Raw genomic sequence first — 20306 nt, forward strand, 5'->3', positions numbered from 1 at the left:
AGTTTTTGTTTTTTGGGGGTAATTACCCGAGGTAATCCAACACAATCTACTGCTGTTTACTGTGGTTTTGAGATTGATTTAACTTAAGTGATACAGGAGCTGCATAAATGATAGCATGATAATCTTTTACACTTAACAATATTGTAAGTAATAATGTTTTTTACATTATCCCAAATGTTTCCAAGAATGTTTAAATCCAGAGCAATTTTAACCAGGACACGTACCGTGTCCGTGAGTCGCCTATAAATGACATCATACCCGCGTTACCCTCGATTTCCGTTTTTTTATTGTGTAGAAAGCATGCTTTATTATAATATTAGTTGTTTTATTAGACGTCTCATAGCCGCGGAGCGAATGCATAGAGTAGCAAGCATTATAGAAACTTTCAAAACACTCAAATGTAGGCTATCTAATATAACAAAACAGTGCTGCGTTACCCCACATACGCATGACCGGAAAAAGCGTAAGCGTCTGTGGCATAATAAAAGCTCTGTGAAATAGAGGCGTAAGCAAGCTACGCCTTTGTTTTGAATAAGCATCCTCTAGTGGCGAAAAATTACATAGCTTACTAATTTTATATATTGTCTATTATTACGCTTGCTACAAAATTAAGACAAATGCAGGGATCAAAATTAAGACAAATGTATTCAACACAGAGGGAAAATGAGAACTACTGTCTCTTTAATACAGATCAAGCTACTGTAAGATTTTCAAAGCTGCACATTCTCAGTTTTTTTTTTTACATGGAGGCTTGCATTCTCACTAAAAAGGAACCAGTGTAGCCAGCTGTAAAAGATAGACTGTAACAAGTAGGGACTTGTGCTGGCTATGAAATCCTCAGAGGTTTGCAGGGCTACTAACATTGTGGAAAACATGCTGTGTTAGGTAGCTTGTCAGATGAAGTGTGTTATCTTCATGAGATTACTTTTTTTAATAATAGATTGACTGAAGACTGAAGGACATGATGACAACTTAAGTTGAATGGGTTAGTGTTTGTGGGATCTACTGCTTGCAACACCTCCTTGATATCTGCAGTACAGTACGTGACCCACTGCACACACTCAGCTCATGTAACACGTGTCCAATACAGGGTAGCGTTTGCCCAAGACAAGACCCAGAATATGACCTAGTAACTAGTCAAGACATGCTTTCTGTAATATTACAAACTGTCCACTTTTTGCATTCAGTTCTCATTAACTATCAAACAAGCCACATTTCTTGATCTTTTATTTCTTTATTTCTATATATACTGCAAGGGGTGTGCAAACATACTGTATGGACTCAACTGTATATAACAAATATTTAGGCTAACTGTGCCAGAATAGCTATTTACCACTGGTAAGTTATCACGAGCCCATGCATTACTGTTTTTTGCTTTCTTGAACTCATTAGAAACTGAAGAACCTGTTTTGTCGAGATTAAAAGAAAAATAACAAGTCATGGGACCCTATTTTAACAATCTGAGTACATGGATGGCGCAGGTGCACTTAGGGCATGTCCGAATCCACATTTGCTAGTTTAACGACTGGCGCATGGTCCAAAAGGGTTGTACCTAGTCTCTTAATGAGTCATGGGTGTGTTTGGGGCGTAACGTGCACTAAGCCAATCAGATTCTCAGGGAATCTCCCATGCACTTGCACAATGGTGGATTTGCTATATACATGATGGAATTTGCGAGTAGAAAGACTGAACGCTTCTCCAGAGAGGAATCCTTTTATTTTTTTATATTTAAAAATGTTTGTGTGTTGCTGCATGTGTGTAATAAGCAGAGTTTACGCACGTTGTGCACCCGCCTATAGGCGCATATTACTAACACGGCCTTTAAATAACACAAAAAATACTGCGCTATTGACTTTAGACCAGGTTTTTTTTGGTCAATGGAGCATTCGTTTTCAGTTGCCTCAAAATAGCAACGTGCCAACAATGTGCCTGAACACACCTTGTTTTAAGACCAACACGTCCATGGGCGAACAGTACATTAGCTGTTTAAACATTGTGGCGCTGGACGTGAAAATGATAACTGCGTCTGGCTGAAACTAGCAAAAAACACCTACGCCTGGCGTCGCATTGCGCTGGGTGTATGATAGGGCCCATGCTCCCTCTTTATTTGAATTAAGCAGTGCTGCATTTTTTCTAGTTCTCTCACAGAGTAATTTCTTTAAAAAATATCAATGGACATGCAGAAAGATTTCTTACTTTCCTCAAGCACAGTCTGCTCTGGAGCAACATCAAAAGTGCAGGGCTGTTGTATGCATGCAGCTTAGAGGGAACATTGCTAACCAGTCTTTTTTTTTTTTTTTTTTTATAAGTAGTTCATCATTTGTCTTAGTGAAGTATATTCAGATGTGAACCAAATCTAATCTTTCAATTAACTGCCAGAGCATATAAGCAGCCACTCACCTTTTACCCGGCATTAGCTGTTTGGCATCCCTCCACCTCCCCAACTCCACCGACATAATTTAGGCATCTTGCTACCAGACTCATCTTCCAAGCATTAGTAGTCCCACTAGGGGGTACATACAAGGCTTTGTCTACACTAATACATTTTCGTTTGAAAGTGCATGTTTTGGTCTTCCGTTCACAATGAGACAGCGTTTTTGTCCTGCGAAAACTGAAAACGCTTTCTTAAGTGGATACATTTTAAACAGTTTTTGCATTGTAGTGTTGACTGTGAATAGAGGTATTTAAAACGATGACGCATGTTTAGTCATGGGACACATTAAACCAATAGAGACAGTATGTATGTTTATACCGCTATTGTGCCTGTTATGTGCTATTCACTTTTACACTGTTGCGAAAGATATGTTACTTTGTACATTCTTCATATCGCAGTCCTTTCAAAGATGACAGAAAATGTACTTGCAGTTGCTGTCCTGCGGCAAAACGTGAGAGCAGTTGCGTTTTAGAACAAACATAATGATAACAGAGTAACCTGGACGCATCAGTGAATGGTGATGTATTTTGCTAAATAAAATGATCCTGCCAGAAGAATAGCATGAGAACTTTATTAGTAAGGTGAGCTTAGTAAGGTGAATTTAGCGTTTGATAGTTTCAAATGATTCAAGCATGGATACTGTTTTTAATTATAGAAAAACGTCTGAGTGTTTTGCTGACACTTCTTGCCATCTCTTTCTTGGCTGCTCATACTGTTCATCTCTGGCTCTCAACTCACAATGAGGATCCATTTGAAGTCAGTACAGTGTTTACTCACACTTACCTGAGGAAATCTAACAGCTGGTTAAAATTTGTGACACAGCTCTGCAAAAGTCCACATTAAAGTGAAATCGGAATCGCAAAAAGTCGTCATAAGAAAGGGGGGAACGTGGGACACTTGTCTGCATTTGAGACTGAAGGGAACTATCAGATCCATTTCCGAGAGCTTGCAGTCACATTGCACAGATGCATGACAGTTTGGAAACAAACCATGTTTCATTTGAGATGTCTGAATGCCTAGCAACAGCTGTGCTATTAATTAAGCAGATTATGCAAGTGACAGTGATTCAAACCCACTGTAATTGAAACAGCGATGCTGCCACTGCGCAGACGTTTCTGCTTGTTCTTATTTCAACTTGGCACAGCAGAGTGACATGATGTTGCAAGGTGGCTGTAACCGAAACCAAACCGTTACGTACGTCATACTTGTCATACCTCCATCGCAACCTCTGTTGACCCAGTCATGGCTCAGCGATAGTTGCAACAGCTGGCGTTTGCCTGACTCCTTTCACGTCCCATAAATCAGCACTCTATTCCAATGAGTGTTTGGCAGTGTCCTGTGACCTTGATACTCAAGGTTTAACAGCTCACTGTATTTCTACAAAAGCAAAGTTTCGAAGAGCAAGGAAAATATGTTTGATAAATGGCTCCCCAGTTAACCCTAACCGTACCCCTAAACCTACCCATCACAGGAAACTTTTCAAAAAACATTTCATTATGAATCATAAGCTGTTTTCCTCATGAGGACCAAAAAATTTATATACACTATATTGCCAAAAGTTTTGGAACGCCTGCCTTTACATGCACATGAACTTTAATGACATCCCATTCTTAATCTGTAGGGTTTAATATGGAGTTGGCCCACCCTTTGCAGCCATATCAGCTTCAACTTTTCTGGGAAGGCTTTCCATAAGGTTTAGGAGTGTGTTTATGGGATTTTTTGACCATTCTTCTTGAAGCGCATTTGTGAGGTCAGACACTGATGTTGGACGAGAAGGCCTGGCTCGCAGTCTCTGCTCTAATTCATCCCAAAGGTGTTCTATCAGGTTGAGACTCAGGCCAGTGCAGGCCAGTCATCCATGTCTCGATCATCCATGTCTTTATGGACCTTGCTTTGTGCACTGGTGCACAGTCATGTTGGAACAGGAAGGGGCCATCCCCAAACTGTTCCCGCAAAGTTGGGAGCATGAAATTGTCCAAAATGTCTTGGTATGCTGAAACATTAAGAGTTCCTTTCACTGAAACTAAGGGGCCAAGCCCAACCCCTGAAAAACAACCCCACACAATAATCCCTCCTCCACCAAACTTTACATTTGGCTCAATGCAGTCTGGCAAGTACCATTCTCCTGGCAACCGCCAAACCCAGACTCGTCCATAGGATTGCCAGTCACAGAAGCATGATTCGTCAATCCAGAGAACACGTTTCCACTGCCTCACTGCTGAGTCCAGTGGCAGCATGCTTTACACCACTGCATCCAATGCTTTGCATTGCACTTGGTGATGTTAAGTTTGGATGCATCTGTTCGGCCATGGAAACCCATTCCATGAAGCACAATGTTCACCACTGTTCCTTCCTTTGACCACTTTTGAAAGAGACTGACCACTGCAGACCGGAAACACCCCACAAGAGCTGCAGTTTTGGAGATGCTCTGACCCAGTCGTCTAGCCATCACAATTTGACCCTTGTCAAACTCTCTCAATGAAGAGATAAATCGGTGTTATTCACTTCACCTGTCAGAGCTCATAATGTTATGCTTGATCGGTGTGTGTATATATGTACAATGAGGGTTGGACAATGAGACTGAAACACTGGCCAATATTGTGTTGGAGATTTCACACCTATAAATGTGCAGCCTGGTGGCCAAGTTTCACTGATTTACTAACCCAGATTGTATCCAAAAAAACATAAAATCACACACACCTCGACTCTCCTGTTTCCACCAAAACTGTTTGTCGGGAGCTTCAATATTCAGTCAATATTTATGGTCGGGCTGCTATAGCCAAAACTTTGGTCACTCATACCAATGCCAAATGTCAGTTTTAATTTGTGACAACAGTGCAGATCTTGGGCTGTGTACAATGTGAAATATGTATTGTTCTCTGATGAGTTCGCCTTCACTGTCTTTCACTGGAGTTACGTTGTGAAGAAGCCTCAAAGAGGCTTAACACATGGACTGTTGTGTGCCTAGAGTGAAGCACAGGGTGAATCAGTGATGGTTTGGGCTGCAATATCATGGCATTCCCGACTGTCTGTGCTTGATGGCTGCGATTTCACTGCCAAGGACTGCCGGAACTTTCTGGAGGACCATGTGCACCTAATGCGTGCGTGTGTATGTGTATATATATATATATATATATATATATATATATATATATATATATATATATATATATATATATATATATATATATATATATATATATATATATATATATATATATATATATATATATATATATATATATATATATATGTATATATATATATATACCACACACACATATATATGATTAGTGTGGTTCTCAACCAGTGGGCTGGGGCCCAGTACATTACAATAAACAAGTTAACTGAAAACACATTTCTTGTTTCTTTTTTGTCCACCTAAGCAACTTTTGGTTACTTGGTAAGTACAAACCATAACAGATCATTTGGTACAACCTTTAATAATACATTGTTATTGACAAATTAGAACTAGTCTGACTAGGCCAGCAGAGGAAAGCATTGCTGTTTAGCTGTGTCGGATGAAAAAGTATGATGAAAGATGCTGGAATATTCTCGGTGAGCTATGTTTCAGGCTAGATGATTCAGTCTTTGAGTGGGTTGAAGCTTTGTATACTCATACAGTCCTTGTTAAGAAAACAAAGGAAAGGAAACCCATTTTAATCTCTTCATAGTGTCTTTGTGCATGTAACAGCATCTTTTCAAAATGCTCTATCACATGCTATTTAACAGGCCCTAAATGAGCCAGATTACCTACAAGCATAGTCTCTGCCAGCTTCATTGTGTGTTCCTTTACAGCTCCTATGTTTTTCCACACTGCCTGAAGGAGAAGAGCAGGCGCAATCGTTTCTCTTTCATGTGTCAATGCAGATTTTTAGTGTGTAGGAGTGCCCTATATACAGGTTCCCTTGTGTTTCTGCCGGATATCTCTCCTTCTACCACTCCAGTCCCATAAGATCTGACCCCCGCGATTGACCTAACCAATGTAGGGTCCATCAGAGGGTCATAAAGTGATTTTTTTCTGTAAGCCTAGAAATAGAGCTTGGCCAAAAGTGTCAGTTCACCGTGCACTTATTTAGCTTGAGAAGTCCCACATCTATTAATGAGACCTGGTTATTTGTGCCAGTTAGCTAGTGATGAAGAGCTTCTCCGTCACTACATACGCACAACCCACATTATAGTGACCCGTCTTGAAGTAATCCGGTCATAGATGCAGTTTGATAATGAAGGGCATGCCAGAGGGTCAAGGTGTTAAAGCTCTGTTTTATAATGATAGAGACAGTAGACAGGACAGGTACTGATATGAGATAATGGGATTGGCACTGTACATACAAAGCTATCACTTAAATAAAATATATAGGATCTTATAAACCTTATCTTGCACAAAATTCATGTAAAGATGAATACTCTTACTCTAGAGCAAAACCTCTGTTTTCTGCAAAGCTGCTTTATAGTTGTATAGTATACGACTTTGAATCGACAGTTTTTGCACTGAATAGTATCAACATTGAATGTCTTTTTTGATTAACAATATGATCCCATTCATCAAGTAATAGTGTTTACCTTGTCTTTATAGAAATAATATAAAATGTTAACCACACACTAGCCTTTGTAGTTAATGTGCCCAGTTTATGGGAAGTATACTGCTCTGCTTTAGGTGTGGAGTGAGGGAGATGCGGGAAATGAGATCGGGGAGGGGTACAGAAGTACATTTACTGCCTTGTTTATTCAGGCCTAAGGTCTCATCCAGAACCGCTAACTGCTGTGAGTAAAACTAAATATATACAAACACACACATATAGATACACATACACTTACACATACACATACACTCATTTTGGGTTTTCATGTTTTATGGGGACTTTCCATAGGGGTAATGGTTTTTATACGGTATAAACTGTATATTCTATCCCCTTACACTGCCCCTACCCCTAAACCTACCCATCACAGGAAACATTCTGCATTTTTACATTTTCAAAAAACATCACTTAGTCTGATTTATAAGATGTTTTCCTCATGGGGACCAAAAAATGTCCCCACAAGGACGAGGATTTCGGATATTGCCATCTTTGTGGGGACATTTTGTCCCCATAACGTAGGGATTACCAGTCCACACATCACTCTCACACATCACACACACACACACACACACACACACACACACACACACACACACACACACACACACACACACACACACACACACACACACACACACACACACACACACACACACACACACACACACACACACACACACACACACACACACACACAGTATAATGATACCAGACTATTAGAGGTCCTAAACTGAGACCCTCTCTGGAGAATTTAAATTATAAGAGTGTTGTGCTAAACTTTTCCGCTGTCTCGTTCTCAGCTGTGCTATTAAGGCCAGTCAACACACATGCCATTCTATCTATGAATAAATCCTGTGAGTGAACATTACAAAAATCTTTAGAATATTAATTTACGTTATGCTGACTGTTCGATCACGGCATTCTGTAGTGTAATATTTTTGTATAATGACCTCTAAACTGTAAATTTGACTGCTGTTCCTGGCAAGCAGTCAGGGCTCTCTGGCACTTTCTTGTCATTTAAAAAAAAAAAAAAAAACATATCAGTATTTCATGACCATTTATTTATTTATTCACCAAGATGTCATACAGTGTAGTCAGCCAGTCATTATCGCAATATAAACTCCTTCAAAATGATGCAACACTCCTCTGCTTCCGTCATGGTCCTGATCACCCTGTCTGGGTTTATTTGCGATAATGACTGGCTCAACGTACATTATACTTGGCTTATTTTTAAACAGCCAGTTTGATTAGATCTTTTTCCTATAAATATATCAGTGATAGCATGAGTTGGTTATGGCAAGAATTAGTAGAAGTATATGAGAATTGCAGTAATTTACCTAATTTTAGACGATTCTTTACTAAAGTAAAAATACATTGTTTTAAAGTGTGTGGCTCTTATTAGGTCATTCTTAATTCTCATTGGTCCCCAAGCTCTTTTATCTTAGTTACTTTTTTTTACTATTGTATGGGGAGACATTTTGAGACCATGGGAAGAGTATTGGCACTAACAGAAAAAGGAGTAAAATATATTAAAATGTAATATTACTGTGATCAAATGGCTTTTTATATTAAGAACCTTTTATGCTTTTATTTGATAGGAAAGTGAGAAATGTCAGGGGTAGGATCGGCAAATGAAAGGGTTTGTTGGACATGCAGTTATTGAGAGCCCTTTAAGCAAGTCATTAAATCCTTATTCTTACTCATAGCTTAGAGTCTTTCTAGACACAAGGGAGTTGCATTAAAAAAACATTTGGCTCAAAAATCTGAGAGGGCATGTTAGTCAGTCTGAATTGGCGTGACGTCTGTCTGTACTTTTCAGACAGACTTACTTCAAAGATTTCACTATCTGTAAGTCTAGAACTTGATGGTTACCATATCTCCTCACAGCATTTACAAGCACTGCTGATCTTGCACTGAGATCAGTGCACACTTATGAAGTCATAGCCGCTCTTGAACCCAAAACTGAAGGGTAACTGTTAGACACGTCTGCACGTGTGGAAAGTCCCCACGTCTTTATAAGCTTTATGTAACACTGACTCTAGATCCGTTGCCGATGAGCGACGATGATTACCGGAGTGACCCAAACCAAAACAACATTCCTGGTGCAGAGCGATGGCACAGATTAGCGACGTGCCGGTCTGCTCCTCTCCTTTGCCTACGTGCTGTTTGCCAACCAATGCCCTGTAGAAGACGGACAAGGTCTCTCACACTTTCACACACCCTCATCAGCTCATTTCCTGCCTTCTTGGTGACCAAAAAGTGTTAAACTAGACAAGCTTTTAGAGCATATTGCAGCAAATGTTAAATATCAAGCCTCAAATACAGAAAAAGGGTCAAATGAGACTTAAGCCTCTAAAAACTTGAACTCTTAAGTATCTTAAGACTGTAACTTTGACGGCTTTAAAAGTTGTTTATCAGAGTTATGTTTCATGTCAGCGAGTGACCCGCAAAAATCACTTCACCTTTGTAAGCCAACTTTGGTCATTAGCTCTAATGGTTCTGACTGAGATGAAAAGATATAACGTTATAATTAACTATTTTTACATCTTTTACTGGAATTTGTCAGTGAGGTTTTGAAGATTATAATCTGGTGAACGCCTCAGCATTATTAAAATGCCATTCTCAGAAATAGTTTTTTTATTGATACAGATTATTGTTATGGCTCACCAAGGATGCATTTATTTGATCAACAAAATATAGTAAAAACATAAATATTGTGAAATATCATCATTTAAAATAATTGTATTTTAATATTTATTTTACAATGTAATTTAGTCTTCAGTGTCACACGATACTTCAGAAATCATTCTCTAAGATACAGATTTCTTATTATTTGTTAAAAATATTTTTAAAAAAATGTCAGGATTCTTTGGAAAGTTCAAAAGAACAGCATTTATTTGAGATAGAAATATTTTGTAACGATTTAAACTTTTTTACTGTCACTTTTGATTCATTTAAATATGTCCTTGCTTAATTTCCCCCCAAAATACAACACAGAGTACTACTGTAAATTCAATTGTTTTAATTTTCTACAAGTTCTACAAGTGATTTTAATCATCACAAAATTATAATGTACCGTGTAAACATTTACGAAATGTACGATTAAAATCTTGCTCAAATTATTAAAATAAAAATAGATTGAAATTATAAAATAGTTTTGTTGTAGTTTATATTCTATTAATTATGTAACGCAGTACACGTGTCAAACATGGCTCCCCTATGTCTCCTGTGATCGCCACTTACTAGATGTAGGCCCCCTAAATAGGTATTTAGTAACGCCTATGGGTGGACATTGTCTTGAGGGACAATCACACCCAGTGAGAAGGGCGGTTGTGGGCGGTTTTGAACTCGGCAGCACTTGAGGACCCATTTTTGACTCTTGGAGCACCGTGGCAGAATTACACGTTTACATGTAGAACACACCCTCAGAAGATCCTCAGATAAGCAGCCATTTACTGCACAATTAAGGCCTAACAGGTGCACACCCAGCACTTGGACTCACTCGCTTCTAAATCAGTTTGTGGCTGCTAGTGTACGTGCATGTACGTGAAGACTACTGATCCAGATGCCCAGAGCCTGTCTGCCATCTATTGGAGACTAAAAAAACACTTGAGGGGGAAAGTAGGTCAGCAAATGTGGAGGAGGAGAGAAATGCAGGAGAAAACCCAAGATGTGGGAGAGTGGGATGATGGAGACTTGAGAATATCACAGCTGGCTCTCTTTTTTATTGTCACGCTTTTGTCTTTTGCTGTACTGTCTTTCTGTGTTAAATTCTCTCCCATCCATCCTCTTATATTTGGACAAAATCATGACAGAATAGTGTCAGCATAACATGAATCTCTCATGAAACATTGAGTGGTGCTTTACAAAGTATATGGCTTTTGTTAATAACTATAGGCCTTTCTGGCAGCAAAAGGCACTTTTATTTGTACATAACTGAAGTACAGAATTATTTTAGGTTGAATAAATACCAACGGTGCTAAAACAATTTCCTTTAATTAGTTTCCAGTGGGCATGTATGGACATTTCTGTTCTATTAAATTACAGATTCGTCTTCCCCTATATTGTATGCTGCATTCATTTCCCTGGATAATTCACTCAGGAGAAAACAGGATAAGGATGTAAAGAGTAGGGGTATAGCTAATCTATTATAGTTATTTGATTTAAAATAATGTGTTTTTAATTTGGTCTAATTAGTTAATGTCTCATGTTGACAAGCTGTCCACTGTAAATTTCATTGAATAGCACAAGGTGGCAGTGTTGCACTGCGTAGTTCAAAACTTGGTGAAATGGCTATCTCACAAGACCAAGACCAGAACAGCATATTTCATAAAGTATATAATGTACACTGCCTTCTTTCTTTCTTTCTTTCTTTCTTTCTTTTTTTATTATTTAAGAATTCAAAGCAATATGCAACCATTTATATTTTTGAACAGTGGGATACCAAATTGTTGCCAGACTTATTTGTGTGCTGTTCCATTATCATTTGAGAAATAAATATGATTATTTATTTTTATTTTAAAAGTATGATTATTCAATATTAAATATAAAATAAGTGCTTTTGCAGTCCATTCATATAAAAGATATAAAAGAGAGTTGATATATTTTATTTTGTTTTATTTATTTTATTTTATTTTATTTTATTTTATTATATTAGTTGATATTTGTGCCTGACTGAAATGTAAGGTCAGGTCAGGTCAAGTGCATTGCATTGTGGGATACAATATTACACACAATGTGCTCTGTTATACATTTTTGCAAATGCAGTCTGTCATCTACATATTCCGTACATATGGACAATTTGGAAACTGAGAATTTTATACTGCACATTACATATCGATATGATACAAGGATTAACTTGCTAACTATTTATTTAAATTATATTACTTTTACTTATGTTGAAAATATTTACAGGTTACTCACTAAATTGACTTTTTACAAATGAAACCTATATACTGGCACTTTATTGAAACAAGTCATTAGGGAGGTTTATTGTCTTCAGATTTTTATTTAATATACTTGAATTATGAATTAATTTTAAATGATTGAATTACAGGTTCAAATTAACAAAAGTGTAAAAGGGAACATGACCTTTCAAGTTGCTGTCCAGTTGGATAACTCTACTCTCTCTCTCTCTCTCTCTCTCTCTCTCTCTCTCTCTCTCTCTCTCTCTCTCTCTCTCTCTCTCTCTCTCTCTCTCTCTCTCTCTCTCTCTCTCTCTCTCGCAAACACACACACACACACACACACACACACACACACACACACACACACACACACACACACACACACACACACACACACACACACACACACACACACACACACACACACACACACACACACACACACACACACACACACACACACACACAGAGTGAGAGTGAGAGTGAGAGTGAGAGTGAGAGTGAGAGTGAGAGTGAGAGTGAGAGTGTCTGGCATGTCCAGAGAGCTGCATTACATAACTGAGATCTTTAACACATCATGAATCTGCCAAAACAGGCCCAGAAGCAAAATTATCATGGACAGCTTGTCCTGTTTTATGTACATTGAATGCAGTGACAAGTAGCCAACAACAGGTGGCAGATTATTTTTCCCCCAGATACTTTTATCCAAAACAACTTGCAGTGCATTCAACATTCGTACAGTCTTTTGAGAATGAAATCCATGAAATTACCATTGTTGGTTTCATGCCCTATCAGTTGAGCTTCAGGCTTCTTATTTTAAAATTAGCAGTTGATTTTTTATTATTTTTTTAATTTAATTTTTTAACATAAATGTTTTTGTATGATCAAATTTATTCATGCAGATTCAAAATGAGACCACCTCTGTGTTGTGTTTGATATCTGTGGCTGTACTGTATGTGTGTGTATTCTGTTGGGTTCCTGCTGTCGCTGTTTCTAGTGTTTGTCCTCTGCAGAAAAATAATTGGACTGTTCTCTCCTGCCTGCCTTTCATGTTTCAGATTGCTGTCTATCTGCTTCCAGCTTCTTCGACACTCTCCATCTCACTCTCTTTCATCTCTTTATTTAGCACCAAGGGACGTTGAGATTACTTCTCATGGACATTGATAAAGATGACGAAAGAACCTCTTACTGGATAGTTATTGAAATTGCATTGGTGAGGTAATGGCATCCTTTTGTATGTGTGTATGTGCACATATGTGTGCTACTCTGTGTCTCAATGTCACTGTGTTCCCTCTCATGACCTGTTACTGATGTGCTATTTTTTTTAGTACAGTAATGCAGAGTTCTGAAAGTTTTTGGTGCCAATTTCCATGAATACAGTACACTTTGGTGTTCTGTGACTTTTTTTTGATACCATTAGAGGTATAAATTGATACTATACAGGTACAACTGTCATATCTGAGTGGTCCAACAATTCACATGCAACCTATGATTCTCATTTTGAGTTTTCTGAAATCATAGTGGAGATTTTGTATAGTGCGCTCATTCAAATCCCATATTGCACCACAATGAAAAGGGTAGTGCACAGACAAAAGTGTCTTGTCAAATAGAATCATGCATGTGACAAAACCTCCATAGCCTCTCCAGTATCAGAGTACACACTATATAGGGAATAGTACAGGAGTAAATGATTTCTGATACAGCTACACTGTGTTTATTGTTTTTACTGGATTGCTTCCCTGAGCTTTCCTCCCTCTCCTCTCTTTTTTTTTGAGTTATTTATATGTGTGAACGTAGGTGTGTGTTTACACACCTACCCAACCCTTTTACTTTTCCCCACAAATATCCTTTGACAAATATTTTGTACCCCAGGCGGATTTGGGAGGATGTTGACAGAAGTTGGTCGTAGATGATTCATGATTTGTTATGCTGTACAGAGGTGAATTTAGAAGATGCCCTGGATCATTTATTGAACTTTTAGCATTTTTAATCACATTAAATGTTAACCTCATAGTGGTACTGTACTGTACTTCTCTCTATTTTAGCTACACTACCGTTTGAAAGGTTGGGGGTCTGTATTTGTTTTTTTGTTTTATTTCACCAAGTTTTTTGGTATTCATCAAAGTATCCTGAAAAAAATATCACATTTTCCACAGAAATATTAAGCAGCACAACTGTTTTCAACACTGATAATAAGACATCAGCATATTAGAATGATTTCTGACTGATCATGTGACACTGAAGACTGTAAAAGTAATGATGCTGAAAATTCAGCTTTGTCATCACATTTTAGAATATATTTATAGAAAACAATTGTAATAATAGTTCACAATATAAGACTTTATGTATTTGGATCAAACTAATGCAGCCTTGTTGAGCATAAGAGACTTTTTGGAGCCAACTCCACACTTTTGAAAAGTAACGTGTAACGAACTAAAAGTAACAAACTAATACAACATGATTTTTTTGTTGTTGTCTAAATGCTATAATATTGCACACAGCAATAACATCCCTTTATTTAGGGTTGTTACTACTTATAAATTGTGTGTTTGTCTGTTTAACTCTCTCTCGCTGCACTGTTATGAGAGCAGCCAGTTTTCCTTGGCACTACTGACTAAAAACGACAAGCTGAATAAAATCATGTCAAAGTGAATTACAGGAAAATTACAGTTTGTGCTAATGAATTAACATAAGGTTTAGACCTTAAGGCTTCATTTAGCAACGTGTAAATACCCAGACAAACACATGTGCACCTGCACACTGGAAGGATAAGATCTGGTCCACTGGGAGGTGTAGGGGGTTATAGAGGTGGGGTAAAATGGATGCAGTGGGGGAGGGGAGATATTCTTAGGCAGCATCTGCTGTAATAGGGTGGTGTGTTTTGTATTAGGGCAGACTGTGTTGATTAGGAATAATACTAACTAAGGATTTGGCAACATTTTCAGGATTGAGGACAAGCTAAATGTAATTTGAAAACTGAAATGGAAAATGTGTCAATGTGTGGGTCACTATGGCCTTTATACTCTCAACTTTTGTTGTAAATGTTTAACATAAATAATTTAGAAATGTTCGGCCTACAGTGCGTTCAGACAGGCGGAAGACTACAGACAGAGGGCGCTAGAGACAGACAGGGATAATGGGAAGAGATGCTCACATGGACCAGAGCATGACTTAGGTGAACAGAGGCTTGAGAATGAAACAGCGTCTCATGTGTCTTATCCAAGCCTGACTGAAAATAAAAGTGTGTGTCAGGGTTGAGAACAGCCACAGAATACACACATATTTGTATTATTATTGAGAGATACTCAGGTTAAAACAACAACTTAATACTGATAAAACATTCATATGCTCATATTAATTATTTTCATCAGCTTGCCATTTCTGTTGGTCTTGTTATTTGTGGTTTCAGTCCTGCTGCATTATTCTAGATGCAGATACAGAAATTACCAAGGCATCTTACTAAAAGCAAATTATTATTTTTTCCGGCTGGCCTTGTTACACTGCCCTCAGCACATTTTTTTTAATGAATTTAAATTAATCATTACATTTTTACATGCACTACTGTTCATCAGTAAGATTTTTTTTTAAAGAAAGTACTTTTATTCAGCAAGTATGCATTAAGTCAATTAATTGACATTGAATACATTTATAATGTTAAAAAAATATATACATTTCAAATAAAACTTTCTGTTCATCAAAGAATTTAGGGTAAAAATCACATCCCGGCTTCCACAAAAGTATTAAGCAGCACAACGGTTTTCAACTGGGTATGTTTGTTGAGCACCAAATCATCATATTCTAATATTTTCTGAAGGATCATGTGACACTGAAGACTGGAGTAATGATGCTGAAAATAAAGCTTTGCCATCACAGGAGTAAATTCATACATTTTAATAAATTAATATATAAAAACAGCTTTTGAATTGTAGTAATATTTCACAATATGACTTTTACTGTATTTTGGATCAAATAAACACAGCCTTGTTGAGCATAAGAGACTTCTTTAAAAAAAAAAAGAAAGAATCTTACCGAAACTTTTGAATGGTAGTGTACATCATATTACTTGTACAGTTTTATTTTGTTTTAATTACTTAATTCATTACACGGAGTCACATATGTTTCTCACAAAATCATCTGCCCCTTTTTTTAATTTTCTCAAAACTGCAGCTGATGCTGAAGCATTTTTTTGTTGGTCCACCCAACTTTTTTTGTCTTTTCATTAGTAATCCAAAGGGGGAGACCCACCTCCTCATATAAAATTAATCACCAGCCCTTACGCAAACACACAGCCCCTCTCTCTCCTCCCCTCCTCCTCGGTCACAAGTCTGTGTATTGAGTGCTGGCTCCTCCCTCCATGGGGCAGCTACTGTTTCTGTCAGATGTAATGTCACATTGATTGATTTGTCACAGAGAGACACAGGCAAAGAGGCGGGCCGCCAGATGAGCCTCAACGTGTAACTGTGAAGAAACCGTATCTCAGTCTGTGTGTGTTTTCAACATGGACAGTTTTCTGTATTTAGCTGTGTGGCACCCAACGCACCATTAATCCAGTTCCTTTCTGTTCTGGCAGGAGCGGCATGCTGCAGCATAACAAGGTAAGCTGTGTGCAATTGCGAGTGTGCTTGTGTGTGTGTGTGTGTGTCTGCATACAGTATGTGAATTCCCAGCGAGGACACTGACAGAAGCGATGAACCACTCGCCATGTGACATGCGGCAGTGCACACGGGATTGGCTGAGCTGAGTGATGACCTCAGCAAGCCTCCCTCCCAGCAGCTCTCTCCCCATCCCTCCCTCCCTTCTTCCTTCTCTCTCTGTCTCTCTCCACTCTGCTTTTTTTCCTGCCCCCTTTTGAGCATCCTTTGGTGATTGTGTAGACCACAGCCGCAGTGACTAGCAGCAGCATCCATGGCCTAAACGCGGAGCCCTAAAACATCCGACGGCCCGTCGTACGAGGGACACGGGGACTTTAAACCCAAGGGTTTTGGAGGCTGGAAGTGTGCTCTGTTTTTTTTTACATCTCTCCATCTGGTAACCAGGGGCTTCTCTCCTCCCCTCCTCCCATTTCAGGCTCCTTGGAGATAGAGGAATGCAAATCTGCAATCATGATGGAAGGTGAGGGCTTGGTCTATTTTTATCTTATTGCCTCCTGTTTGCCTCTCATTGAGTGTACGGCCCGGTGTGTGATTGCTTTAAATGCCATAAGCTGTCCGGCTATTTTGAGTGGCTTGACATTCCGGTAACTCAATATAGAACTGACGGTGCTTGCCCTCTCAAACATAGACACACATCAACACACACACACATGTACATTTATCTCATATGTACACACACACACACACACGCTTAACCACTCTAATAACAATAACAGGCATATATGCTGTTTTTTTTTCTTTGTGCTTTTGCCTCACCCCCCTTTAGATGGCTTGTCTTTGTAAAGGATTATTTGGATTTTGCAGTTACGGCTTATGTGCCCAGCTGGCCGCCTCAGAATTCTCTTTGTATATGGAGTTCACACACACACACACACATACACATCATACTGTAACGCAGCGCTCTCTTTTTAATCATGTGTCGGCTCAAGGCCGTTTCTTTAAAGGGAGGTGTTCATATGTGCAATTCAGTGTGCGCATGTGAACGCCGCTGTCAGCTGTGTTTTGGAGGGAGAAACTGGTTTGTTTCACATGTGTGACGGAGGTTTTTATGTAACTGTCGGCCTGACGAGAACGTATAATTTATTTATAACACTGGATCAGATAAACTCAGTATCATATCACCTGCTCCCAAACACAGTTATCTGTCCTTTTGCACGAACATTGGTGGGGTTTCTGGTGTACAAACATGCTGGATCAAATCTAACTGTTGAAATATGATGAATAGTCATAGGTTGAGGGGATTTAATCCAAATTTGTTTGTACAACCTTGCCTAGAGTAAAATGGCACATATGTGTGTCATCCACCCCTTGTATATGGATTACAAGCATGTGTTATGCAATTTATTTAGGCATGTGAAATGTCAGAACAAACTACTTCCTCATTCAGTGTGTATGACATATTAGGTCTGTTAATACACATTATATTACAGCCAAATACTGTATTATGCAGATTTTACCTACATTTTGGGTCTCAAATGTCCCTGCAAGGATGGCAAAATCACTCACAAAATATTGTGAGGACACTCCTGAATATTAAATAATATCTTATTGAAAACCTACAACTGCAGAATAGTTTCTGTGAATGTTAGATTTGGGTTTGGAGATAGAATTGATGCTTTGTCCAGTATAAAAACTGTAAATCTGTGAAGGTCCCCATCATGGTTGAAAACCAAACTTGTGCAAGTGACAGATCTCAGGGCTTTAGGTGTTAGGTAACGCAGCAGCAAAAAGTGACAGCGACAATCACTGTAGCCTCAAATAGCTGTGACATGAAGTTGAATCTCTAAGTGTGGCAAGCACAAGCTTAGCGGGGTTAGCCATGCCTGGATTACCTGAAGGTGTAAAATAGGAAGGTAATCCACTTCACCCGGTGTTTTCAAAATTATGCTTCCATCCTGCTTCAACTCCTAAGCTATTTTTTACCTCTAATCATGTCCGGTTGATGTTGCCATATCTACCTTGATGAATTGCAAAAAAAGATAGTTTTAGTAGGGTAATATGCATGTAAGGCTGGGCTACTAAGATGCTCATCGGATGAGAAGAGTTGTAAGGCTTTTTTGGATGGTTTGAGTCAAAGATCAGGTGTTTGTTTACATCACGCTTAAAATTTCTGTTACCTCTTCCTTTCATTTTGACAATTCACTGTGCAACTTATGTTACAGGGATATTTTGAAATAATTATTGACCCTGTAATTGGTTTCTCATGTAAGAGTCTACGGTTTTCCTCTCATCCTGTTCCCATCCTCTCATCTCTGCCCCAGACTTCCCAAACCTTCTTGTCTTTGGACATGAATGTCAGCTATATGAATTCCAAAAGCAGATCATTTGAGGTACTTGAGTATTACAAACACATGACTGGATCTGATGCATCTTGCCTCATAACTCCAAAGATATTATAAGAAGTTCGTATTAATAAGATTATACTTTTGCTTTATCATATCTTCAAGATTCAGCTGTTGCTTTTTTGCTAACTCAATGGCATGCAGTGCAGTCTAAATGTCCTCATGCACATTAAGCGCACAGTGCTGTACATAGTAACCACATTTTCAACCGTTAAATGCTCTAGCTCATTATTTCTTTGGTTCCTTAATAATCACCACATCCACAACAATTAGCCCATTTCATGAACCATTATGTGACTTCTCTGCTCAGCTGACATCAATTGCTGGTGACCCTGGAAATGTCTGGGTGGGGTTAGACTGAGCTTTTAAATAGAAGGGCTGCCATATAGACTGCTTTAAATAGTGCCAGTGGTAGTGATTAGTATTTCCTGTACAGCAGAGGTTTGGCTCCACCCAACCCCATGTCAGGGATACAAGAATGGATTTTTACAGAATTTCTCCATGGTGATAAAATTAACCTTGTAGAAAATAAATAGATTTTAAAGAGCTGCACATAATACTTTACTAGTAAAAAATTTACTAGTTGTAAAGCAGTAATACCAATATTATTTTTTATAGAAGGAAGATCAGTACTATGCTGGAAATATTAGGGTTTGTTGTGTAATGAATATTGTTTGTTTTCCCCTCCCAATTTATTTTTGCCATCTTGATATTGCTATTGATTCCAAAGTATGTTGGTGTTAACTGTTGCAAAATTGTAGCTATTCCAGTTGGTAAGACAGCATTATGACGATGCATCATACTGAGAAAAATGGTAAAATAGTTTCCTGTTGTCTATTAGAGTATCTGGGGAGTTTTGTCAATGTGCCATGTGGGAGTTGTAAAAGAATAATTCCATTATGTCCTCTTGCTCTACTTTTAATGAATATATTAAATTGAGTAAAGACTAGCTTGAGTGCTTATTTGTTACTTTGTGTAGGAGGCTTACAGAATGATGCTGGGAGTAATAGCATGTGAATAGGTCTTTCTTAATGTGACTTGTCATTATTTTGTTTATGTAATATAAAGCAAACTCGTCAGCCAAGCCAACAAACATGAAGTATGATATGTACTCATGTAATACTTTAAAAAGCTTGTCTAATTCAGTGGCTAAATCTGCTGTATAATATAATATATAATAATATAATATAATATTGGATTAAAATATCAAAAAAACACTAGAACCACATATATTTTGTTGACTTGTGTACTTACATTATCCCAAATGTTTCCAAGAATGTTTAAATACAGAGAAATAAGCAATTTTAACCAGGACACGGACCGTGTCCCATCATACCCGCATTACCCTCAATTTCCGATTTTATTTTATTTTGTAGAAACCATTAATATAT

The 20306-nt window shown here is 38.2% G+C and overlaps 1 protein-coding gene across 4 annotated transcripts in view; it reads left to right on the top strand.

Annotated features, from left to right (window-relative positions):
* The window catches only part of sgip1a (SH3GL interacting endocytic adaptor 1a), a 92472-nt gene that overhangs the window by 846 nt on the left and 71320 nt on the right, over positions 1-20306 (top strand). For 2 of the 4 annotated variants that reach the window (XM_079841239.1, XM_079841240.1), the window contains exon 1: positions 16735-17033. In XM_079841239.1, coding sequence (XP_079697365.1) covers positions 17024-17033 — 10 coding nt within the window. In that variant the 5' untranslated portion in view covers positions 16735-17023. Of the gene's footprint in view, positions 1-16319; positions 16517-16734; positions 17034-20306 lie in introns of those variants that run through there. The other 2 variants (XM_079841237.1, XM_079841238.1) reach the window with 2 other exon arrangements.

The sequence above is a fragment of the Gobio gobio genome (assembly GCF_949357685.1).
Source record: "Gobio gobio genome assembly, chromosome: 17".
Lineage (NCBI taxonomy): Eukaryota > Metazoa > Chordata > Actinopteri > Cypriniformes > Gobionidae > Gobio > Gobio gobio.